This window comes from Natator depressus, chromosome 1, assembly GCF_965152275.1.
Source record: "Natator depressus isolate rNatDep1 chromosome 1, rNatDep2.hap1, whole genome shotgun sequence".
NCBI classification, from domain to species: Eukaryota; Metazoa; Chordata; order Testudines; family Cheloniidae; genus Natator; species Natator depressus.
Genome location: NC_134234.1, coordinates 23,363,400 through 23,390,897, shown reverse-complemented (window position 1 = coordinate 23,390,897; position 27,498 = coordinate 23,363,400). Strand labels below are relative to the sequence as shown.

At 41.4% G+C, this 27,498-nt stretch overlaps 1 protein-coding gene across 1 annotated transcript in view; it reads right to left on the bottom strand.

Moving 5' to 3' along the window:
• Positions 1 to 27,498, bottom strand: part of TMEM135 (transmembrane protein 135) — a 364,456-nt gene that overhangs the window by 295,351 nt on the left and 41,607 nt on the right. Inside the window, exon 3 of the mRNA XM_074956363.1 lies at positions 25,238 to 25,330. Coding sequence (XP_074812464.1) covers positions 25,238 to 25,330 — 93 coding nt within the window. The remainder of the gene's footprint in view (positions 1 to 25,237; positions 25,331 to 27,498) is intronic.

Here is a 27,498-nt window from a genome sequence, read left to right as displayed (position 1 = left end):
CAACAGTCCAGCCAGAGCCTACTGCCTTGTGTCAGGAGTGGGGGGAGAGAAGGAAGAAGAGAGAGGTGTGTTTTTCCTTACACAGTTCTGGCTCCAAGGGGTCTAATAGAATTCTGGCTCCTATTGGGACTCATTTCTGCACTTTACACTGAGGTGTGGTGTCCAATTTGCAAATTAATTCCAGTTCCACGTTGGAGTCTGGTTTTGAAGTTTTTTTGTTGAAGAATTGCCACTTTTAGGTCTGTTATTGAATGACATTGTTATTGGAGATTGAAGTGTTCTCCCCATAGCAGAGGGGCAGAGTTGGCACCAGGGTTTGTTGCAGGATTTGGTTCCTAGGTTGGTGTTTTTGTTGTGTGGTGTGTAGTTGCTGATGAGTATTTGCTTCAGGTTGAGGGGCTGTCTGTCTATTCAAGGGACACCATCATAGGACCTAACCACATCAGCCACACCATCAAGAACTCATTCACCTGCACATCTGCCAATGTGATATATGTCATCACGTGCCAGCAATGCCCTTCTGCTATGTACATTGGCCAAACCGGACAGTCTCTACCCAAAAGAATAAATGGACACAAATCTGACATCAGGAATCATAACATTCAAAAACCAGTAGGAGAACATTTCAGTCTCCCTGGTCAGTCAATAACAGACCTAAAAGTGGCAATTCTTCAACAAAAAAACTTCAAAAACAGACTCCAATGTGAAACTGCAGAACTGGAATTAATTTGCAAACTGGACACCATCAGATTAGGCCTGAATAAAGACTGGGAGTGGTTGGGTCATTACAACACCTAAACCTAATTTCCCCAATACTAATTTCCCCCTACTGTTACTCACACCTTCTTGTCAACTGTCTGAAATGGGCCACTCTCATTACCACTTCAAAAGTTATTTTTCCTCCCTTGGTATCCTGCTGCCAAATGAATTGTCTTGTTAGACTGACCTCACACTTGGGTAAGGCAATTCACATCTTTTCATGTATTTATACCTGCTCCTGTATTTTCCACTCCACGCATCTGATGAAGGGGGTTCTAGCCCATGAAAGTTTATGCCCAAATAAATGTGTTAGTCTCTAAGGTGCCACAAGGACTCCTCATTGTTTTTGCTGATACAGACTAACATGGCTACCACTCTTAAAAATCTGGATTACATTAGCTATCCTCCAGTCTGGTGGAGGCTGATTAAAGCAATGGTTACTTACCATAGTTAGTAGTGCTACTTGTTTCAAACCTATTTATCTTTCACAATCTTCCTGTTTATGCATGAACACCCAACTGTATTATAGAAAGCATATACCTGATGAAATATTAATCAAAAAAGTAAGCTTTAAAGTTTAAAAATATCACTTGATTAAACTTCTTTATGTCTGAGATAAATCTGAAATGAAAATAAATCAGCAGCTGTGTGATGCTGGCAGACCAGATACCAACTCATGCCAAGGCCCCAGACCTCTTACTGAACACTTACAACTGCATAGCTGGAAACCAGCCTTCCTTTCCTGTGTGTTAGTATTACCAAAATAAATATGAGATGTTAAGTTGATAAGAATGCATTTATTATTTTATAAAATACACTTGTAGGATGCTGCACATATTGCTCTCATTCAACTATACCGCACGTTGTAAAGTGATAGCAAGCATTTGTATTGTAAACCTTTGCCACTCTGTAACTCAAACAGGGAAAAAGCCTTGTGTAATGCAAATGACGGTCTCTGACAAGAAGATGTTAAATCCTGTTCATTAAACGCAAATGAGCCATTATGCAAGATCAAATATCAAAGACTACGTGCATTCCCTCCCCATCCCCCCGCCCAATGAAGAAGGGACCTGTTTGGGAACTGTTGCTGTCAGCTTGATTTCTGTGAGAAGCTATAAATATGGACACAAGGAAAAATTCTTCATCTCTTGTCTGTTTGGATTCTTACAGGGCAGAAAACTGAAAAAGGAGGTGAATATCCCCAGACTTATTCTGGGTAGCCCTGAAAGACTTTTGGGAAACTGGCAAAACACTACATCTCTGCTTCCTTTTTATACTCCCCTTTACATACATTTTTACCTGTTTTAACCTCTCAATAACTCATTTCTTTTTCTCAGCTAATAAACTACTCAGTTTACTACAGAATTGGCTACAGGGTTGTCTTTGGTGTGAGATCTGGGATGCAAACTGAGATGAGTGAGAGACTGGTCTCTTGCAACTGGGTGTACTGAATGCTTGTGATTTTGGGTATAAGTGACCATTTATCACACAGCAGCAGCACCACAGAACAGTTTAGAACAGAAAGTGAAAAAGTACCATATCCAACGGAAAACTTACTTTCCCTGGATGGCTGCAGAACAGCTGTTGAGATGTTACATCTTCCTAAACCCATTGCCACTCATGGTGCTCCCTCACCTTTCCTGTAATAGCGCCCTTCATCTCCCACTCTTGCTCTCATCTTGGGGCCTTATTTTATATTGTTCCTATGGCTGGCTCCCACACTGTGCATCCACCACTCTTCTCTCCTTTAAATACATTTCTTTCATGAAACTTCTGTTGTTCTCTCCAATAATATTTCCACGTTCCCCTAAGTTTGCAACACTGTCTTCTACATTGCTTGATTACAAACCAGATTACAAACCCTTCAGGCCAGAGACTTTGTCTTAAAGAAACACTCAACTTGAAATCTAATCAATTGGAAAAAATAGTTAGCTAGAATTATTTTATCTACCTTGCATTCTTTATCATATTTTCATTTTTAAAAGTTGCTGTTGAAAGATGCGTACAGATAGTAGAAAAAGAATACACAACATGAAATAGTGAGGTACGTACAAGTGTATACAAACTGAATAAACATTTTTCTAATCTCTTCCAGTTAGAATAATTCTTGCTATTAATTGTAACAATAATTGATCAAACATTTTCAAAATAAAGTGTGATTTAAGGTAACTGTGACCCTGTACGTTTTGTAAAACATTATATATAAATACACACACACACCCCACACACTCTTAAGGCTGATTATCATCATGTATGAAATAAAGGAAACCTACTTTCAGAGCATAGTTTCTCTTTGGTGGATTCTGTTTCTCCACATACAGCTTCCACAAAAGTGAAGCAACCAAAGGAGAAACTATTAGCCAATTCCAAAATTTCAGAAAAAAATCATCTTTTTTAAGAATGATTTACCCAGGTTTTTTTTAAATCTGTAGTTGAATTTAGTACCAATCAAGACACAAAAATTTATAGCACTGTTAAACAAAACCTATTTGCTATATATCTCTGTAACTACACCTCAATCTTAAACTGCAAAATTCTTATTATTCTAGTCTTGGATTTCTCCTGAGTAAAAACTGCCAAACGCATCAGACTGAGTAGTGGTTCTGAGACGTGCACAAATGAGTACTAAAATTAGACAACCCAACTTATTTTCTCTTACGACCTATGTCAGGATTTGAACTGCATATGGCTTTAATATACTGTAGTTTACCTTCCCGAAGAATATATATTCGGCAATTTTCCCATGAACTCAGGCTTGTATTCTATAGGGACAAATAGAAGTATTTATTAGCTCAAATACTGTTGGGTATTGTAACACAACTACCACCTTGGTTTAATTAGTTAAGCATTGTGTGGATTCTTTACAAATATGAAACCCACAAGCAAAAGTCCAATCAGATTAATCAAGAAATTCAAAATTACAACAAAAATAGGGGGAAGAAGAGAACTTATTTTGTTCCTGCTTCATTTTGGTTCATTGAAAACAAATTGTATGCAGCTTGAGAAACAAAAAGAGAAAAAGAAAAAGAAAGAAGTTAACTTTGGCTTTAGTTTCTGAACACAAGCTAAGAATCTAACATAATAGCCTATAATGGCTCCCCAGACAGGATTTGTGGTCTGCAAAAAGAGGAGGAACTTCTCCCCCACTGTAAAACAGCCCACTTAATAACCTGTAAAAACTAAATCAAAGATGGCTCAAAACACAATCAAATCAAGAGATAACAATTTTTTTCTTCCCTGCAGCAGACTGACAACACAAAGAAACTTACATTCTAGATTTAAAACTGTGGTTGGTTCTCCGAAATAAGAGAAGCACTGCAGCTGATGTTTAGGTTATAGTTAATCCCACACCCACCAGTTTCCTACCGACAGTGGAATCTAACAGTGAAACACTAGTACAAAATTTCATCGAAAACCAGCAACAACAGGTAAGTTTTCAAAATACTACAGAGAATATAAAACACAGACTTAAGCAGTGAGTTTTAAACCAATAAGAAATCAAACAAATTTGCTACTTTTTCAACTTTCAAACACCTAACAACAGCAATTTTCACGTGCAAAAAAAAAAAAAAATTATTCATCAAATATCACTGTGTCACCATATACATTATAGGGATCCTCCACCAACTTTTTTTTTTTTTGAACTGTAGTTTTCAATATCCGAAGTTTGGACTGTAAGCTAAGGTAACAGGAAAACTCCACAGGCCTTGTCCACACTACCGGGGTAAGTCGACCTAAGTTACGCTACTGAATAACGTAGCTGGAGTTGACGTAGCCTAGGTCAACTTACCAGTGTTTTCACTGCGCTGCGTCGACGGGAGACGCTCTCCGGTCGACTTACCTTACTCTTCTTGGGGAGCTAGAGTACCGGAGTCCACCAGAGAGTGCTCTGCTGTTGATTTAGCAGGTCTTCACCATTGTTCCTTCTAATTTTTCCCACCCATATGCGAAATGAATTTTGTTATGTGCACCAACATGGAGGTGATGAGAGACATGGGTTTGGGTCAGGGTAGAGGCACCCCGGCCAAGTTGGGGTCAGGGGAGGGGCGCCCCTCCCCCAGCAGGTTCCCCGAGTGCCTGCGTGGTGCTAAATAGGCTGCACAGTTTACAGGGAACTTAGGTCTTCACCAGACCCACTAAATCAACACCCACTGCATCGACTGCAGCAGCATCGATCTCCCAGTAGTGAAGACAAGCCCATAGTGTAGGACAACAGGAAATGACTCTAAAAATCAGCACTCACTTGAAGCAAATACACTTCCTCATTCTGTTAAGGTTAAATGTCAACCAAAATGGTTACTTTTTTCTTTTTGAGATATTCAGAATTTGTTGCTCTGTAAAGAAGGAAAAGTGAACTTGGATATAATGTTTTATTATTTTGGATATATGTCTGAGAAAAGTGTATGAGAGAGAACAAGATACGGATAAAAAGCCAAATGGAAAAGATATTTACAGTAATTCAGTCCAGTTAAATTAGCATCAATAGTTCTTGCTGACTTCAACTGGTGCACTACTAGCTAAGATCTAAAGTTCAGAAATGTAACTGTTGTATAGTGTTACATAAGTTTCCCGTCACCATTTTTCCCTAATGTCTAGTGAGCCAAGACAGAGTCAAAAGACTGTCCTAAAAAAAAGGGAAATTAAAATATCTAAAATTGAGTATCTGGTGACAACACAAGATTCATGAAAAGAGAGAATTCAAATTCTAGAACCCAATTGACAGGTTTTTATAAAATGAATGACTAACAGTTTCCAAAAGATAAGCACATTAATCAAAAAGAAAAGGAGTACTTGTGGCACCTTAGAGACTAACCAATTTATTTGAGCATGAGCTTTCGTTAATCAAGTTTCAGTAATAGAAATTAAATGAAAGACTTCTACTAATTTTAAATGAGGCGTCTTAACATTATATTCTACAGTATAATTAAATTCTTCTAAGACGCTACTCCATGCTTACTTTCTTTAACAGTCAGATGGTCAGCACAGTTATTGTACTTTTTTAAAAAATACTAGTACCCTAAAATTCTGGGGAGGGTTAATTACTCTTATAATCTTTAAGGCTGGTACTGCTTCATTATCTTTTGTTTGTATATGTTTGGAGTTAATTTTTTTTATAATAAGTTTCTACAGGGTGTATAGTTATATTTGTTTTACTGACTGTATGAATTTGTTTCCTTTATAAGAAAATAGTTTAAACAAAACACTATTGCGTTTAACACATTAAAACCAAAAATTTAATAAAAATTGCTTCTCTTTTTTTCAATAAAAAGAAGGAAGGGAAGTTAGCATGACTACTCAATTATTTTTAAAATCATTTGATAATTATCTTCAATAGAATGTAACTCCATGAATGCATTTTTAATTTAAAAAAGGGAGACAAACTTAATTCTTTTAATATGAAAAAGATGGGGTGCTCCCCTAGTGCATTGTTGTTTTCTAATACATAAAAATGGTGACACTGGGTCAGACCAATGGTCCATCTAACCCAGTATCCAGTCTTCCAACAGTGGCCAATGCTAGGTGTTTCAGAGAGAATGAAGAGAACAGGCAATCACTGAGTAATCCATCCCTAGTCATCCACTCTCAGCTTCTGGCAATCAGAGGCTAGAGACAACAAGAGCATGGGGTTGCATCCCTGACCATCTTGTCTAATAGCCATTGATGGACTTATCTTCCATTAACTTATTCAATTCCCTTTTTAAGCCAGTTATACCTTTGGCCTTCACAACATTCCCTGGCAACGAGTTCCACAGATTGACTGTGCACTGTGTGAAGAAGTACTTCCTTACTTTTGTTTTAAACTTGATGCCTATTAATTTCATTGGGTGACCCCTGGTTCTTGTGTTATGTGAAGGAGTAAATAACGCTTCCCTAGTCACCTCCACAACAGTCAAGATTTCATAGATCTCTATCATATTTCCTCTGTTTCTTTTCCAGTCTTTAAATCTTTCCTTATATGGAAGCTGTTCCATACCCTTAATCATTTTCGTTGCCCTTCTCTGAAGCTTTTCCAATTCTAACATATCTTTTTTGAGATGGGCAGTATTCAAGGTCTGGGTGTACCATGGATTTACGTAGTGGCATTATGATATTTTTTATCTTATTATTTCTCTCTTTCCTAATGGCTTCTAACACTGTTAGCTTTTTTGACTGCCACTGAACATTTAGCAGATGTTTTCAGAGAACTAACCACAATGTCTCCAAGATCTCTTTTTTGAATGGTAACAGCTAATTTAGATCCCGTCATTATGCAGGTACAATTGGGATTATATTTTCCAATGGACATTACTTTGCAATTACTTTCCAATGAGTATTACTGGTGCAGAGGAGATGCCCTGGAGTAGGGGGAGGATTGGAGGTCTAGCCCACCGCACACTCACCCTGCAGTGGCAGCTCATGTCCCACAGGGCTAGGCCTGGCTCCCCACTCTGGAAATCGAGACCTGGCATAGGGGGTTGCAGTGCCACTCAGGTTTGGCCCAGTTACTTCTCCATCATGTGCTGCTGAGACCCCATGTGCCAGCTCACAATGCCACAAACTGCAATTTGGCCCATTCAGCCTTCCATCATGACAAAGGGGCAGCTGGGCCAAACCTGAGTGCTGCTGTAACCACATGCACGAAGTCGCACTACCCGCACTGGAGAGCTGGACCCAGCTCTGAGATAAGAGCCACCACTGTGGGGTGTGTGTGAGGCGGGTTCACTCTTCAACCATCCCCCCAACCCACTACCCTGCAGCCTCCCTTCCACACGGGGTCCATAACCCATCTAGAATATTCCCACAATCCAATTTATGGGAAAACAGTGGTTTCAGCAACCTTTAGTGTTTAGGTCTGTAGAGTACCAAGATATTCATGTGGGTTCTTTTTTCCCCCTCTGGACTCAGATTTCATGCAGGCATTCAAAACACTGATTCTAGGTTTTGTCTCCCCTATTTGAGGATGCATAAGCATATAACAGCTATTCCATCCTCCAGGTTTGTCCATTCTGAGTGAAGGTATGAGATGTACAGAATAACCTGGGGGGGATAATGTAAGCCAACTTGAGGGCTGTGGTATCAGGTTTCAGTGACACAGACCAAGTCAGGAGATAAGACTGTGGATGATAAAGGGTTCGTGTACCACTTTGCACTACTCAACATGAGTCTGACGTCTTGGTGTTTGTGATAGTCTTGTATGAGATATACAGTTGATTGCACTAAATTAGTTTATCTAGACATGTGTTTTCTGGGTGTTGTTTCCCTCCTTAATTCTTTTATAACTTCAGTTTTCAGTACTTGGTCAACATATACATGCCTGCATAGTACAGTTCAGCCTTCCTTTGCTAGCACTTCACAATCAGCATGCATGTTACAAAACATCATATCCCAATCAAGTTTCACTAGAGCATTCAGTGGCAACTTCTCAGTATGAATATCAATTTCACACTTTATCTGCAGTCATTTCAACTGTAGAACCATTTTTTAAAATGTAGCAATATTTTTACAAAGTGAAAAGTATAGTTTTTCTCTACTACCCTCATGTTCAGATGGCTAAATCACTTTTACTTATATATTTTAGTCTACAGAGTTAGTTTCCAAACACTGTGAGTGAAAAAAAGGGGATTAGAATGGAAACATTATGCAACCTTAACTATAATGGCAGTAACTGCACCTGCTCCACCACCACGTGCAAGGCTTTGGGGACTGAACTGTTGGACCTAAATTTTGCAGCGCTCTGATGTCAGAGACTGGAAATTCTAGACACCTGGATGTTCAATGCCTCTGAAAACAGACACTTACTTACAAGCCAAAATATGGGGTCTAAGTGTAGGCACCTAGGTTTGGCCCTAGTGTCTCACCCTTTCCCAAGGTATAACCTCAAAAGCCTTATTGTTTCGAGGTGCATCTCAAGGCTCAATGTAATCATAGGGAGCAGCAGAAGAAAGAGGCTCTGGGGAGGCTAGGGCAAAGCATATAGTGCAGTAAGGAAGCTCTTTCCTTCCTCTAAGATCTGTTGACCCTCAAGCCTCCTGCCAGCCACATTTCCCCTTACTTCAAGTAAAAGTTACAAACAGTCCCAGTCCTTCAGACATTAAGAAGTTTACAGGATGTGAGGCATACTCCTACACACTAATCTCTGCAGAAGAGGAATTCTGATCCCAAGGACCTATGGAAAGTCACAGGAGTAGTACTCCCTTTCTACAGATCACAGGAAATCTGAAGAATAGGGACTACTCTCTACAAGTTGGCATGTGAGGACAGTGGTTAGCATTGGTCACCAATGGAGCAAGGGTTTATTCTACCCAGGCTCCTAAATTCTACTTGATTGGAAGCTCCTTCTTGTGGGCTTCCTCAGATTTGCAATAGGACTCCCAGTAGGACCATTATTTTAAAAACCAAACAAAATTCACAACAAATAACTTTGTTTCAAGTTATTTTCAGACTTTGGAAGTTAACATGGCTGACTACACATGCAACAGTATATGGTATAAAGATGCATGTTGTATGTCTTGAAAATTGAAAAACCTAAATCATTGTTGTTGTTTTTTAAAAAAAGTAGCTGCTTCTTTTCCTGTTGAGATTCCACTTCGAATTTCATGGAAAATATTCTGTAAACCCTTCATTGAAAATGCCTTCTTATTGAACCGGATACATGTAAATTTACAAATACAACAGCTAATAACAACCAGAGGCATGAAATGATAATGCTAAAGGTTATAAACTATATATAGATATACATTAAAATAGTGTAGTGCAAGTCTGCATCCTCCTAGATTACACAATCAGATCATGTTCTGATGCCTTGGTGAGATGGGGTACCCAAACCCCACACTGAGCAATAAACTATTCTGGGCTCAGTCAGTTCTCCCCACCACACCTGTGAGGGATGACAGACTTGGAAGAGGAGCTTAAAAGGGGAGAACACAGCACAGTGGGTGGCAGACCAGACTGGACAGCAGACCTCCATTCTCAGCTCCTGAAAAAGGGGGCTGGCTGAAGGCAAGAGCTTCTCAGAATACCAATGCCTGATGGCCACTCCCCAGCAAGAAGGGAGGGCCCAATACCGATCCACTTTTATGGTATGTCTATACTTAAACCACTACAGCAGCACTGCTGGTGGTGCAGGTGGCAGAGCTGGATTTCTCACACCCCTGAGACATAGCTATGCCGATTCAAGTTCCCAGTGTAGACCAGCCCTTAGCAGCACTACTCTTTTGCATTAGCCTGCGAGTCTACTGGGACCACAGCCAACCAGAAGCCCTCTGAAAAACAGAGCCTTACCACACCCGTGGGACAAATCATTTGTATTTTGTTTTTGCAGAAAATGCAGACTGTCCAGGGGCTCAGCCTTCTGGCTGAGCCTCTGACAACATGGTTGACGTGATGGAACACCTAGATGCCACAGACCAGAGGTCAAGTGAGTGTGAAGGCCCTTGTGACACTTATGTAGAATTAAAATAGAAATAAATTGTTAGATTTGGATGACAGACTGTCTGCAAGGAATTCATATCAATCAATTAGAACAGAAAAAATAAACAAGCATTTCATTAGGACAGATTCTGGCAAAGATAAAGTAACATGATTAACATGTACACTTTGCAAGCTATCTGAGAAAGTTAAAGTAATTCTTCATAAACACCTCCTACCATTAAAATATCAAATTTGCCTCTAGTACTAATTGAAAATGTAGAAATAATGTCTTTACATGCTAAGAATGAGATTAAAATTTTACTTTTAAGATGCTTACTTAAAAAAATATGCATTTTTTATTATTTAAGTATAATGCTCAAGTACAGGCCAATTTAAATTAACAACTTAAACTACATACCAAATATTAAACCCTCATGATCCCATGTTATATAAAATAAATGTAATTAAACAAATCTGACTTAGTTTTGCAACTATTCCCAAGGCAATTTTTTTCTATTGCTAATTGAACCTTAGATCAACAGAATAAAGTGTGTCACACAGCCATAGTGATCAGCTAGCAACACAGTAGTTTATAGATCAAACAGGCTGTACTACTTACACTGATCAATACATAAACAGAAGCACAAGCCTTTCATTAAAGTTAGTGGCTTGGTATAAAGACTACTGAAAGAAGGTATATACTTTGAAAAAGATAAGAGTAACAGAGGCTAAGACACACCATTCATGAATTTCCATACCCTTATCATCAAGTAAGAGGATCTTATCTAATGAACAGACATTGCACATGGGAGAAGAATAAAACAAAAATACAGAAGCTACCAATTATCAAATACAGAAACTATGAGCCAATTAGATTTAGTCACAGACAGTACACCTCCCTCTAAAACAACATAAAGGTTCAAATATTTTAGACATATGTTAATATGTCAAAAGACTCCTTTCTCTGGCATTTGAGTATTAACCTAAAAATTCTCAAGACCTTTATAAAAAGTGCCTCTGATCAAAAGTTACATGAACTAACAAACAATGTATAAAACACAAAATGGCTTCTATAGTTTTTCATTCAGAGCACATTTTGACTGTCAGCTACTTTTACAAATGCAGTATTTGGTTTACATCTTGCCAGTATCACAGTGTCTCTTTATGACCTCCAAATCACATCCCTTTCCTTTGACCAGGGGCTCCCTCATAATCCCAGTATAACTTCAATGACAGCTGCAGTCCATAAGGCATTTTGAAGACTAATCATGATACTTTGCTGTCACTTATTAGATGCATTAACCAATGTGTTTGTTTGCATCAATACTATCTGCTACATTATTTACTATAAACTTTTCCATAGTGACCTGTCATTCTATAAACCAGATATAGAAGCTACAACAAAACCAATCTAAAGCAACTGTATTAAACCTGAAGTAAATAGTCAAAGAAGCTGAGTGTTGACACTTCTTAGCTGATCTTCATAAAGCAACATTGCTTCTCTGCTTACTCATTCCTTCCTTCATTCTAATTATATAGCTTGCATAATCGCCAGTCATATCACTCCCCCTTTGCCTATTCTATGTTTCCCATATGGAAACATTTTTCCCAGTGAAATTAATGGAGATGACTTCGTTAATTTTACTTCGAAGAACACTGGAAATATATGAAGGCAATCTGACCAAATTTTTATTTCAGGGCATTACGTGGCCAAAGCATGAAAATTATAAAAGTGAACAAATTTGGGTGGGAATTTAGTAGAATATTGAAGTGCAGTGTTATCACAAATGCAGAGAATTCAAGAGAGTTAAACTTACTATATTCTCCATTAATTTATTTAAAATTGTTCAAGTAAGAAAGAAATCAGAATTCTTTCCCTTCAAATAGTGTGTGTGTGGTAGCTTCCTTATTCATTTCTAAATTATTTATAGAGTATCTCTGTAGAATAAAAAAAAAGTTAGAACAAGTAAACTCTTCTGGGCAGACACAAACTTTTGGGGTTTTGTTTGTATAGATCCTAGCTCCAAGGTGCTCCTTCAATACTAATACTTATTTAACACAGTATTTCCCAACAATCTACAGTTACTGGCAGAAAGTTACAAAGGTCACTTAACATATTTGAATCAGATATATGAAAAGCTCTTCTCAGTCAGTTTTAGAAACAGAAAATGCCGAAGGATTGAATGCAACTATATTTTTTGTTTAACAAATTTTTTTTAAAAAACTCCCAGACAAAAACTCCTATTCAGCCTTGAAAATCTGACTTTCCCCTCCCCTTATGTCTGGCTATGCAGAACATGCACTAATTTGAATTCAATATATGAGAAAAGCAAACCTCAGAGTGAAGAACTTTAGAGTTCCAAATATCAGAAGGGTAGAGAACTAGTCTTCAATTTTATATTTGTTTCACAGGGTGCAATACCAATACCCGAAATCATGATATAGGATGTTTTGTTTATTTTTATTGTTTTGCTTCATTTGGTATTCAGATGTGTTTTAATTTAAGTTCCCTTTGGCAAATACAGAGCAGGGATATTGCAGCAAGGGAAAAATTAGAAGTACATGTACATTCCTGTACTCGATTATATTTTGGAAATGTGTATTAATTTGTAAGAGAGGCATGATTAAATAAAAATAAAAAGCTTAAATAAAAAGCTAAATTTAAAAGATGAAGCAGTAGGCTCCCAAGAGGGTGAGTACTGTATAAAAGATTGTAAAGCACACTGTTAAACAAAACAGAAAGACAAATGTAGATAATGGCCAGGACCAAATTAAGGCAAACACATAATGGGGCTTCAGGGAGCATGATAATGTAGGACTTTGCAAATGAAGTTGAAAAGCTTGCATTTGAAGTACTAAAACAGAAGAAGTCAGAGAGGCACATCAAGGGTGGTATGGTCAAAGAGGCAGAACGGGTTTACGTATCACTAAGGCTGAAACAGATGGGAATTGAGGTATAAAGAAATTAAGGAGACTAGTTTTAGCTCCAGAGTAAAGTTTTTGAAAACACATGAACTCATTGGGACATGGGGACTTTTCAAAGTTTAACCTAAGTGTCATGGCCAGAATCACACAGGAAGCCTGTGATAAAGCCAAGAACTGAACCAGTATCCCCAGAGTCCCTGTCCAGAGCTTTAACCTAAAGGCCATTCTTCCTCTTGATCATGAGTCTTAAACAAGCAAAGAAACTTCAAATCCTCTTACAAGTCAAATTGTAAGTCATAATGTAACCCGCCTCAATTCTGACGTATTACCTTTTCTTTTTTTTTTTTTAATAAGTCATCCTCTACCACGATATCAATAAAGTAACTTGTATTGTCAACACTAACCCAGCCCAACCCTGGTTTGCTTAAGAACAGAGGTGGTAAAAAAAAATTCTGACAGAATAGTTTTCCATGTCAGACAACGCTTATAAGAAATGTTCTGTGGAAAGAGTCTATTCTGTAAAATTTTCAATGGAAGCCAAGCAGGCAGGCCATCCACCTGACCAGCTCCTTTACCCTTCTCTTTAATAAGCTAAACAGACCATCTTAAGAAGCTCAATCACTATAAGGCAAGTTTTCTATTCCTTTAATCATTCTCGTGGCTCTTCTCTGAACCCTCTCCAATTTTTCAATATCCTTCTTCAACTGTGGACACCAGAACTGGACACACTTATTCCATGAGCAGTTGCACAATTGCCAAATACAGAGATAATATAATCACTAGGGCAGTGTCATAATTGGAACTCATGTTCAGCTGATTATCCAGCACCACTCCAAACCTATTTCAGAGTCACTGATTCTCAGGATAGAGCCCACCATCCTGTAAATATGGCCTACATTCTTTGTTCTTAGATGTATACATTTACATGTGGTCATATCAAAAGTCATACTGTTTGCTTGTACCCAGTTTAACAAGCAATCCAGATCGCTCTGAATCAGTGACCTGTCCTCTTAATTATTTACCACTCCCCCAATTTTTGTATGACAGTTTTTCTTTTTGTCCATGTCACAAATGCATACAGCAAAAACAGAATCCTGTGGGACCCCACTAGACAGAACTACCCAACTTGATGATTCCCCATTTACAATCACATTTCGAGACCTATCAAGTAGCCAGCTTTTGATCAGTTTAATGTGTGTCACATTAATTTCATACCATTTTAGTTTTTAATCAAAATGGCATGGAGTATCAAGTCACGTGCCTTACAGAAGTCTAAATATATTATATCAACACTATTACCATTATCAACCTAACTTGTAATCTTATAAAAAAAAAGATAGTTTCACAGGACCATTTTCCATAAACCCATGTTAATTTGCATTAACTACATTACTGTATTTTAATTCTTCATTAATCAAGTTCCGTATCAGCCACTCCATTATCTTGCCCAGCATCCATGTCAGACTGGCAGACCTATCCATGTCATTCTGTTTATCCTTTTTAAATATTGGCACAATAGTAGCTTTCTTCAGTTTCCTGGACCTTCCCCAATGCTCCAAGACTCAGTGAAAATTAGCATTAACAGTCTAGTGAGCTCCTCAGCCAGCTCTTTTTAAACTCTTGGATGTAAGTTATCCAGGCCTGGTGATTTTAAAATGAATAACTTTAGAAGCTGCTGTTTAACATCCTCTTGAGATACTAGTAGAATGGAAAGAGTGTTAACATATGATGAGACTACATCTACCACAGTCTCCCCTCAGGTATGTGCACACCTCTCATTGATGTTAATGGAATTCAAAGGAGACTACGGCCTTGAATTACTTGGACAAGTTAAAGCAGTTGGGCAAAATTTTAGTTCTTGTACCTTTACAGATGGGCATAGCTTTTATTAAAAACAATTAACAGTAGTGTGCACATACCAACACTATGTGCATGCTGGAGATTCCTGCTTCTGAATTTAAAGGGTAAGGGGTAATATTAAATATATGAATTCATAAAATCATTAACAATATAATATGCACATTTGTTTGACATAATACAGAAGAAATCTTGTTTTATAACACCCTTGCTAAAAACTACATCATCTCAACTTGGGTGAGTTATTCATCTAATATGGGTAAGCAAAATACCCCCCTCCCTCAATTATCAAATAATAAAAAATGGTTACCTACTTTTTTTAACTGCTGTTCTTCAAGATGTGTTGCTCAGGTAGATTCCATGTTAGGCATGTGCGCACCCACATGCACGGCAGCTGGAGATTTTTCCCTTAGTGGTATCCATTGGGCCAGCTCTGGCAGCCCCTTGAGCACCACACTCGTGCGCATGTCTATGAGGCACCATTGGCCTTGCACCCTCTTAGTTCCTTCTTGTCATCAACTCCAACAGTGGGGGGAAAGGGTGGGTCATGGAATGGACATGAGCCACACATCTTGAAGAACAAGTTATAAAAGGTAGGTAACTGATTTTTCTTCTTCAAGTGCTTGCTCATGTCAATTCCATGTTAGGTGATGCACAAGCAGTATCCCTGGAAGTGGGCGCAGAGTTCACGGTCATGCTGCTTGCAACACTGGTCTACCGAAGCTGGCGTCATCCCAGGTCTGCTGGGTGATGGCATAGTGGGATGTAATAGTATGAACTGAAGACCAGGTGGTGGCTCTGCAGATATCTTGGATCGGTACCTACATGAGGAAGGCCACTGACGAAGCTTGTACTCTGATGGAATGGGAAGTCACAATGGCCAGTGACAACACCTGTGCTTGTTCATAGCAGAACTTGATGCAGGTGATTATCCACAAGGAGATTCTATGAGAGGACACTGGCAGACCGACAAGATCTGTTGAACTTGCTCCGAGCAGGCTTGCTCCTCCGCGTTCGGCCACGCAAAAGCCGTGCCATCAGATGCAGTGACGCTAGGTTCAGATGGAGCAGATGGCCCTGGTTCTGCGAGAGCAAGTCCGGTTGGAGAGGGAGATCTACCGAAAGGTCCAGAAGTGTGCCGACCTAGTGCTGGTGCGGCCATGCCAAAGCTGCCGGGATGACCTTTGCTTTGTCCTTCTTGACCTTCAGTAGGACCTTGTGAAGCAGGGATATCAGCGGGAAGGCATACAGCACTGCTCCCATCCAAGGGAGCAGGAAAGCGTTGGACAGGGAGTCTCTAGCAAGCCTGCAAAACGAGAAAAACTGCTGACACTTCCTGTTCTGTCCAGACACGAATAGGGCCATCTGGGGAGTCCCCCGCTTTCAGAAGATCATGTTGACAACTTCTGAGTGGAGTGACCACTCATGGCAAGAAGAGAAGGACTTGCTGAGGAGATCCGCCAGCGCACTTCAGGTGCCCGGGAGGTGTGATACCTTGAGATGAATGGCATCTCGAGCAGTCGTGAGCAGGTGGGCTCGGACATACATAATGAGGTCCAAAATAGCTCAGAATTGGGACTCTGGCAAGTAGGCTCTGGCCCGGGGGGAGTCGAGTACTGCTCCTATAAACTCTATCCTTTCAACGGGGATCAGAGTTGATTTTTGTTTGTTGATAAGCAGGTCCAGTTCCTGACAGGTGGCTTTCATCAAAGTAAAGCCATGCTGAACTTGGGCTCGTGACCTGTCTCTGACAAGACAGTTATGGAGGCCTGGATAGATTTTAATGCCTCAACACTTCAGGTAAGTGGCCAACACTGCTATGCACTTCATGAAGACCCTCGGAGCAGATGATAGGCCGAAGGACAGTGCCATGAATTGGTAGTGGCGCTGCCCCACCACAAAATGGAGGAATCTCCTGTGGCTATGGAAGATAGAAATATGGAAGTAGGCATCCTTTAAGTCAAGGGCAGCGTACCAGTCTCCTGGATCCAGAGAGGAAATGATAGAGGCCAGGGAGACCATGCAGAACTTCAACTTCTTGAGATATCTTGAGATGCAGGTCTAGAATGGGTCTGAGGCTCCCTTTGACCTTCAGGATTAGGAAATAATGGGAATAAAACCCTTTCCCCCTCATATCTTGAGGAACCTCCTCCATGGCCCCCAGACATAGGAGGGATTCCACTTCCTGGACAAGGAGACACTCATGATAAGGGTCCCTGAAGAGGGATGGGGAAGGGACATGAGAGGGAGGGATGGAGGAAAACTGCTGAGTGTAGTCAACTGCTATGGTGTTGAGCACCCAATGGTCTGAGGTGACCCTGGCCCATGCAGCGAGGAAGGAAGATAGACGGTTCAGAAATAAACGGGGGGATGGGTCCTGGGGCAAGACTGGAACTCTGTCCTCAGGCACACCCTCAAATTGCCTGCCAAGGGACACCTGGGTAGCACACGGGGCCCGACTGGGCAGCTGAGGGGGACAAGGTGGGTCAGCAGCATTTAAAGCCTCTGTCTTTTTCCTTGTAGGAGCTCTGCCGCTGTGGACCCGAGAATGTAGGTGATGGGGGTGGCTGAAAGTGTTTCCTGGAGGCCTGCGGCATGTACAGGGCCAAGGAGCAAAGCGTGGTGCAGGAATCTTTCAGGCCATGCAGCCCAGTATCCATCTGCTCTGAAAATAGAGCAGTGCCTTTCAACGGGAGGTCCTGAATGGATGGCCGCACCTCCTGAGATAGCCCCAACGATTACAGCCACGAGCCCCATCGCCTGGACACAGTGGAGGCCATAAACCTGGCCACTGAATCAGCCACATCCAATGCAGTTTGGAGAGAGGCTCTGGCAACTGTCTTGCCCTCCTCCAAGATGGATGCAAACTCTTGTCTGAGCTCCTGTGGCAGGCAGTTCCTAAATTTAGCCATGAAGTCGCAGATATTATATCTCCCCAGCAATGCCTGTTGGTTGGAGATTCTGAGTTGGAGACTGGCCGTGGAATAAATTTTTCTTCCAAACAAGTCCAGCTTCCTCGCATCCTTGTTTTCAGGCAGGGCGCTCACCTGGCCATGTCTGTCCCGCTCATTATGACAAAAACCACAAGAGACCCGGAGTGGTGCGGTTGAATACAAGTACTCATAGCCCTTGGCCAGGACATAATATTTCTTTTCTGCTCTTTTTGCGGTTGGGGACAGAGAGGTTGGGGTCTGCCAAAGGGCCTAAACCACTTCCAGCACTCCTTCATATATTGGAAGCACTACCTTAGAGGGTGCCGCGGCCACCAAAATATCAAAGAAGCTATCTGAGGCTGAGTTAGCTCCTCCGCCTCTCGTCGCAAGTTGGAGGCCATCCTTTTCAGAAGGTCCTGATGGTCTCAAAAGTCATCTGGTGGGAGTGGGTGGGAGGGACCGGTGACCGCCTTTTCTGGGGATGATGAGGATGACAGCAACGCTGAATGTGGAGCTGGAGCCCCCTCTTCCACCAGAGAAGCTGCCCCCAAGAGGATGCCTGTATCTCGGTATCAGCAACACAGCTCGAGTCTAGTTTCTGCATCAGAGAAATCAGCGCCATGGTCCACTTTCCAGAAGCAGCTGTAGATTACCACTGGGAGTACAATCCTGGCATCGTAGGGAGCCCCCATGGATTCCAGTATGGCCAATGTAGTGGCCATTGACCTTGCGGCCAGATGCCCGTCACGGAGATGGTACCGCAGTCCGACTAGTGCCTCCGCGACTGGGATTCAAAATCCCCTTCTGACTCCGAGGTGGACTCCTCTCTAGGGAACCATGGGGGAGCTGTCCGTGCCTCTCGCTGCCGGCTATGATGTGGTGCCAAGTGGTGTTGAGGGGAAGGTAACCGATGATGGGGGTCCTGAGATCGGTGCCAAGCTGGAGACAGGTGTTGAGAGGGTGGGGAGTGCCACGGAGATGGAGATCGAGGTGTCAGAGATCAGCGACGAGGAGTCGATGAGTGGCACCACAGTGTCGGTGACCAGTGCCAGGAGGAAGACAGCTGGTGCCAGGGAGACAGACTGACGCCGTGAGGTTGGTGATCCACGTCGTGGAGCCGGAGACCGGGAACGTGGAACCGGGGTCGAAGACTACTACTTCCATATTTCTATCTTCCATGGCCACAGGAGATTCCTCCATTTTATGGTGGGGAACCGCGGACATGGTGCTGGGGACTGGGGTCATGGAGTCGTGGACCGGTGCCGGGACTCCGGAGAATGGTGTCGAACAAGCAACCATTGAGGCAGGCCCATGGAGGGCTTCCCTTTGGCAGCGGGAGCCTTCACTGGCTCCACTGTTAGACGGAGGTCCTGTGGTGTGGGCAGCACCAGTAGGGCCAACAGGTCCCTAGCCGCTTGAAACACCTCTGGCATCGAGGGCACTATGAGGTGTAGGGGACCCCTGCCACTACCTGGAGTCAGGGGTGGTTCTATATTGGGGTCGGAGCCCTAGCTGGAGAGGCTGGACCTTGTAGCCCTAACAGAGGCAGATGACCTGACATGGGTGTTTTGCCTTCCACCCTTTCACGTCCTTCTTCAAGGCAGAGGAGCACCAACCTTCAGTGCACTGCTTCCTGTGGCACTTCCGTGGCACTGGTATTGGTGAGCATTGCTGAGGTGAACCCAGTGCCAGTGGGGCACTCTGCACGAGGTCGAGGTACTCAGTGCCAAGTCGGAGCGAGAGGGTACCGAGGCTGATCTGAGTGCCGCCTCCATCAGTAGGGCTTTCAGATGAATGTGTCTTTTTGAGTGCGTAGTTTGAAGCCCTTACAAATTTTGCATCTCTCTTTAACGTGTATTTCCCCCAGACACTTCAGACAACTTTTGTGGGGTCACCACTAGCATGGGTTTGTAGCAAACAGCACACGATTTGAATCCCAGGGACACGAACATATACAACTATACACAAAAGCTATGAAAAGGAAAACCACTGGGAGCACTTGCGAATCAGAAGAGAGAAAAGGCATTCCAGCGACCTCATGGGTGGTAAGGAGGAACTGAGAGGGCGCAGGACTGATGGCGCCTCGTGTACCGGCGCATGAACATGGAGTTCCAGAGCCGACCCTACACATACTACTAAGGGAAAAATCTCCAGCTGCCATAAACGTGAGCGCACACACACATAACATGGAATCAACATGAGCAAGCACTCGAATAAGAACAGACATGAAAGAAGATTTTGTACAGGGCTAGTACATTTTCATGAGTTTTGCAAGACTTGTAATATTCATCCAAATAAAAATCATTAAAACCTTACCTAAGTAAGCAAAGTCAGAACACCCTCATTTAGTTCATTTTCTGTGACAAATCCATACAATTAAGTGTCAAATACTTTCCTTACTTACAAGAATATTTTCCTTTTACCTGTCAGAATATGTAACATAAAAAACACACCTGCAATTTTCCAGGGTCCCTGCCAATTACTCATAAAAAGTTAAAGCAACAAATACATAGAATAGATATAGAAATAGGTCCGCTAATTATAGAATCATAGAATATTAGGGTTGGAAGAGACCTCAGGAGGTCATCTAGTCCAATCCCCTTCTCAGAGCAGGATCAACACCAACTAAATCAGGGGTCTCAAACTCGAATCACCAGGAGGACCACATGAGGACTCGTATGCTGGCCCAAGGGCTGCATCACCCCCTTCCCCCCACTGCCCCTGCCCCCCACTCCATCCCCATAGCAGGGGGCTCAGGGCAGGGGGTTGGGGTGCAGGAGGGAGTGCGGGGTGCCGCAGGGGTTTGGGGTGTAGCAGGGGGGTCAGAGCAGGGAGTTGGGGTGTAGGAGGGGTTCGGGTTCCGGCCCGGTGCCGCTTACCTTGAGCGGCTCCAGGGTGCCAGGGGTGAGCACCGGGCTCAGGGTAGGTTCCCTGCCTGACCCGGCCTGGCCCTGTGCCGCTCCGGGAAGCGGTGGGCACTCTGTCCCTGCAGCCCCGGGGGAAGAAGGAGCAGAGAACTCCGTGAGCTGTTCTTGCCTGTGGGTACCACCCCCGAAGCTCCCATTGGCCGCGCTTCCCCGTTCCCAGCCGCAGGGAAGCGGTGCCCGCCACTTCCCGGCGCGGGGGCCTCAGCACCATGGGGTTGGCAAATCCACAGGCTGGATCCAAAGTCCTGAGGGGCCGGAACCAGCCCGGGGCCGTAGTTTGCCCACCCTCGGCCTGGAGGTAGGCTGGGGACACGGCGCGCTGGGGAGGGGACGCGGGGGGGCTGCGGGGAGCTTGGCCCGCATGTGGCCTATGGGCCGCGTGTTTGAGACCCTTGAACTAAATCATCCCAGCCAAGGCTTTGCCAAGCTGGGCCTTAAAAACCTCTAAGGATGGAGATTCCACCACCTCCCCACGTAACCCATTCCACTGCTTCACCTAGTGAAATAGTGTTTCTTAATATCCAGCCTAGACCTCCCCCACTGCAACTTGAGACCATTGCTCCTTGCTCGGTCATATGCCACCACTGAGAACAGCCTAGCTCCATCCTCTTTGGAACCCCCCTTCAGGTAGCTGAAGGCTGCTATCAAATCCCCCTCACTCACTCTTCTCTTCTGCAAACTAAATAACCCCAGTTCCCTCAGCCTCTCCTCCTAAGTCATGTGCCCCAGCCCCCTAATCATTTTCGTTGCCCTCTGCTGGACTCTCTCCAATTTGTCCACATCCCTTCTGTAGTACTCTTCCTCAGGTCAGAAGAGCTTTGCGTGGCTTGAAAGCTTGTCTCTCTCACAAACAGAAGTTGGCCCAATAAAAGACATTACCTCACCGACCTTATCTCTCCAGGTTCTGATATGACAGTTTTCACAGGTGAGATAACTGTACTAATATATTACAAGAATATTAAGATATATACAGATACATCATTATATGGATCTTGATCTACAGAAAAAGAGAAACAGTAAAATATTGTACATCAATTGGAGTTTGTTTGCAATTATTAACTAACTCAAAAGCTCTATCTGATTGCTTTAATTGCTACATAGCTGTTTACCATGTCCACTACCATGCCAATTTCTCATTACCCTACAAACCTACAGTCAAAGCAAGCTTGTGATAGTTTAAAAAAATGTGTTTCATTTAAGTGAGTATAAAGTATCTTACTGGTCCATATAAAACTACTTTCTCTTTTCCTGCCTTTTTCTAAGGTTTATATAGGGTACAAGAGTCTGGCCTAGCATACAAAAACACCACCACTCAACATCGGCAGCCTGATTTACAAGCATTTTGTTCCTGAATTCAGAGCCTGACAGGGATGCTGTGCAAGCAAATGCCTATGAGGAACCTAAAATAGGGTATCCACTTGGGAAGAGATTAAGTGATTAAGTTTTGTGCTCTTGCCAGCTGCTAACTAAAATTTAAAGGGCCAGCAACATGTTTGTAAACTAAACACAAAGCAAGCAGCTTCTTTGTTTCCCTATTTTCGTCAATAGACTTTCTTTTTTAAACCTAATAAAGAGATAGTTGTAGCTGCCAAAAAGTGTCACCAAAAGTTTGATTTTCCAGACATTTATAAAAGTTAAATGTAAAATATATGGCTTTTTTCTGTGATAAAGAGTGTACAAATGAATATACCTACAATTGGAAAGACTTATTTCAGTGCACTACTTTAATTACATTTGTCAGAAGTATGAGCTCCTAACAAAAATATTTGGCATTAAAATATCAACTATGTTTTCAAAGACTATGAACTCCGACTACCTTTCTGATACTGTTTATCAACTTTGAATTTTTTTTAATTAATACTACAAGAAGAAAGAAACTGATAATAAACATTAATGCTTTAGTGCATTAGTACGAAGTGTGAGAAAATCCTAATTTGCCATCGAGTCTTACTGTGCCATTTGCCTCATTTTACTAAATTTATTTATTTTTAATTTGCAAGTTTTTCCAACTTCTTCCACTTTTGCACTAAATCCTAAATTATTTGGGAGTGTGATCAGTTTCTGTCCTTGGTTCATATATATTTGGAGAGCTAGAAACAATTCACAAATATACTACCATCCTGATTTTGACACTTAATGTTTTAAGTACTTTTCTGAGTTTGACCTTACACTGAAAAATAAAAAATAAAAATGAAACACTGTGCCAGGCATGTAGTAAAAATTAAGCTGGCATTTGTCCCTGGCACAACTGCAGAAAATCTACTTGCTTATATCATGGAATGAAACACTGAAGCCAGCAGGAGTGCTGGAATCTAAGCAGCTAGCTTAAGTAAAACCTTGCCAAAGTGAACCCACCCTCTGGGAAGTAACTCCAGAAGGGGAAACATTGGGCAGTCAGATTCCAAGACTTACCACAAAAGTAACTCACTTATGAAACAAAAGTAAAATACAATCAGACAGTAATGTTACCATTTAATATTGTTTCCCCTCCACATTAAATGCCACTCTTAAAAATGTACTCTCCTTTCGAAAACCTTTTGATTACATTCAAGAACTACTTTCAGATAAAGAAACATATCTTGACTTCACTAAATTAGAATGAATATTATGGAAATAATGTAAGAACTGCTAAATACTTGGGACACTGATCAAACAGAGCTTGACCCAATTTTTCAACAGAATAATCATAAGAGGTTTAGCAAGGTAGTGGGCAGCCCTACAGCAAAGGAAACACACAAAAAATACATTTCCAAGCCTGCACCACTTCTCTTCAACTCTCTGCATGTGCTTCCTGCTAAGCTTTTTCCTTTATTTGTGTACTTCTGCCAAAGCCACTAGAAGTGTTGCAATTGTCACTTCTCATTCCCCTCTCCGACTGCACCACACCTCCCCAAGCATCCATACAGGTATCTTCAAATGAAGACCACCCATCTGGCTGCCCCTCACTACCCTGCTCTAGCTACTCCTCGGATACCAGGGAGCAGATTCAGCTGAGTAGGGCATGGGGGCAGCCAGAGGAAAGGACTTCACCCCCCCAGGAGCAACAGGTACTAGTTAATGGGGAAACACAATATGGTGAGGGAGATCCTTCACACCCAAACACCTCCATGCATGCTAGGAAACAGAGAGTGGATGATGAGGAAGAGAGAATGGGGGTGAGATGAGGGTCAGACAGCCAGAGGATGAAATAGTGGATATGCATTTTGCAACCAGTCTCAGGTGAAAGGACCTTTTGGACTTATTGCATACAGATGTTCCATACATGCACGATAGCTGAAAGTGCTCTTCCTCCTCCCATCCCCGTCTTTTGAATGTATGGTAATCTATGCTTTGGATATCCAGTGCTGAAAGAGGTGCAGCATGCTTTACCAGGGCACGATCCTGAAGGCCATCCAGAAACTGCCACTTGTTTATGCAGTGGTCTGCCTGCTTAGTGGAGCAAACCATCCAAAGTTAGTAAGGCCAATACTTGGTGTCAGCTGTCTATCAATATGAGGGACATTTCAAGGTCCTAGTCTTTACCCTTAAAGCCCTAGATAGTGCGAAGTCTGAATGACCACCTTTCACTATGCAGCCAGGCAGCCAAAAGAGACAAACTCAGATTTAAAAAACTTACTGAGGCAGGGTGTACTCACAGGGTGGCCCTGGGCTGTGGAATTTGCTGGCGCCACAGTAAGACTGATAGAGCCTTACCACTTTTGAAACACGTAGCAAGACATCCCTTTCTGCAAGCTTTTCACTAAGATAGAGAAACAGAACCAGCTGTGGATTCAAGGAAGTGTATCCGCTCGTTCTGAATCCTCTCAGTCCAAAAGGTAAGAGGAGTTGTTCCTCAGCTGAGTGATTTACTGTCACCTTTAAATTTTACATAACTAACATCCAGACACTACAGGGATTAGTGTCTTTGAAATAATAATAAATAATAAATAATAATAATAATAATATCATTAGCAATAAAAGCATGAATACTAACTACAGAATTATTAGTAAAAGCATACAAGACTTCCATTAATCTTAAAGTAGAACTTTACTTGGGGGTTTACTGACCTCAAGATTCAAACTAGTCTATTGACAGGAAGACATACCCTTTTTAGTTTGTAACTGACTAAATGTCAGCATTATTAATAAAAAAACAAAAACATAAATAGCTATCTTGATTCACTTACTGTGTCTATAAGCAATAGCTGTGTCCAATTTCACTACCAGTCCATGAACTAAACCAAAAAAATTACACTACATATTTTTGCAAAGTCTACACTTTCCTTACTGTTGCTTCTTAATCCACTGTGTGGGATTAATAAATATATACTATTTCAGTTGAACTACTTTTTTTTTTTTTAGCTTGGGTCCAAAGGACTTTTACAAAGAGCAGCAATTTGAACGTCCTCATATTAGTGAAAGCACAGCAACTGATATAACAATAAAAATGTATAACATGAAATGTACCTGCTTTTCCTTTCAATGAGAATGGCCACATAGGAAGCCGGTAAAGCAGCTCCAAAGCCCGGAGTCCAAAAGTAGAATTTTCCAAGTATCCTCCTGAAAATGTAATTTTATATCTATTATATTACATGCCAAAGCATCAAGAAAGTTAGTGTATGATGCATGTGTTATGCTCCACATAAGACTGTATTCATGTCCATTTTCCACCGATAGATATACATTGCACCCTTTGAATTAGTTCATATTGCACAGACACCAATAGTAATACTTTTACACTTACACAGTTCCTTTCAATGAAGATCTCCAGACACTTCATAAACATTAAGTCCCATAATACCACTTAGGTACATCAGTACTACACCCATTTCAAAGGGCTTTTATTTTAAAGCAGATAGTATCTTAGCCCCCAAGTGATATTTATGAAAGGTTAAAGAATTATGTAGAACTACACAAAAATTGGGACTGCTACGGTCTCTTCTGCAGTCAGGATAGCCTCTTCAGGAAGATTTAGAGGTGTAGGGAATGAATGTGGGGCTATCAAATGAACCGCAAGGCGGTTCAGATAAATACACTTCACAGCACGTCCTGAAGACAGATAGGGAAACTGATGCCGAGAAGTTAAGTGACTTCTCTAAGGTCACTCAATAAGTCAATGTAAGAGCTGAAAATAGAATCCAGGGGTGAAATCCTGGCTTTATTAAACTCAAGAATTGCAAATCTCCCATTGACTTCTATAGGACCAGGATCTCACCCCAGAAGTCCACAACTTCAGGAATAATACAAATAAAAAAAATCTTATAAATTCAGGGCACATTAATAAACAAAATCATTCTGAAAATGGATTTATTACACAAAATAATGACTACCTGTAAGGAATTATGTTTTGGGGCAAAGATTAAATTTGTTACTGTGGAAAAAGGGAAAAACAACGTACACATTTGCTAAATGTAAATTACAGTAGCAGCTCAATTGTCCAGTCAGTTATTAAAAACTTGATTCTGAACTCTTGCATATTCAGCCTACTTGGAATGGACTGTGGAGGCAATAAACCATCTCCAAGGAATGGGGGTACTAGTGAAGTGGAAAGATTGTACGCAGAGCTTTAACAAGCAATAGCAGCTGATTCAGCAGCACAATCTCATTTGAGACTCTGTCCTCATAAAACAGCGCAAGTAACATGATAAATTCATATGGGGCAATGAAAAGAGATGAAATTACATATGAGAAATGGCACCACATAATAAAGAACTAGTGAAATTAGAAACACCATTTGAACCAGCTCAATTTTATCCCTGTCCTAGGAAGGGCAAAGGACTTGCCTCATTCTATCTTTGCCCTCAATCTGCCACAAAAACAATGATGCAAACAAGTACGACCAGTTTATGTTCAAAAGTGAGAGGAGTCAGTGAATCAGCAACGAATGATGTAATGGTAATTATACACACTATACATTCCCACAGCTACAGAAGGTTAATTTCACTGGACAATGCCAAATGCTGCACCAGCTAAAAGTTCATTATTACAGGAATCTGTTGTTTTGGTATAGTTTTGAATCATTTTACTAATACTTACATTTTCAATTTGATAATAATATTTAAAAGACAGCAATATACATTTTACATAGTGCAATTGTCTGCAAATTCAAAAGCCGAAAGCACTTCTCATCATGAAGAATTTAAAAATATAGATAGAAATAATGTTTTGGATTACAAGATTACTGTTGTGTTGTGTCTAGTGGTTAGAACAGGGAGTTAGAAACCTAGGTTCTTTCAGCCCCTGCCACTGATTCACTATGCAACCTTTCCCAAAGTTTAAGGCTTGTCTATACACAAACATGCAATAATTTAGTTAACTGGGAAAAATCCCTATGTGAACACACTTCTATTGGTCTAAACTGGTTTAACTTGCCCCTGTAAGCTAAACCAATATAAGCCAAGTTTAAACCAATATAAAAGTGTCTACAGAGGGGCTGGCACTAGTATAACTAAATCTATTTATAATCAAACCTTTAGATGACCAATCCAAGTGTACAGACCAGGAGTAAAATGTTTTAAAGTGCTTTTAAGTGACTTAAGAGCCTGAAACTGATAAGTGCCCATATTCCTTTTGAAAATTGGACTTAGCCGCTTTTCAAAAATTTACCCAAACTCTGTCCCACAGTTATCCCACACTTAAAATACTTACACGCTTTTTAAACCACTTTAACATCTTTGGATGAAGGGCGCCATATAGGTACAAAGTATTAACATAATTATAATGGCAAG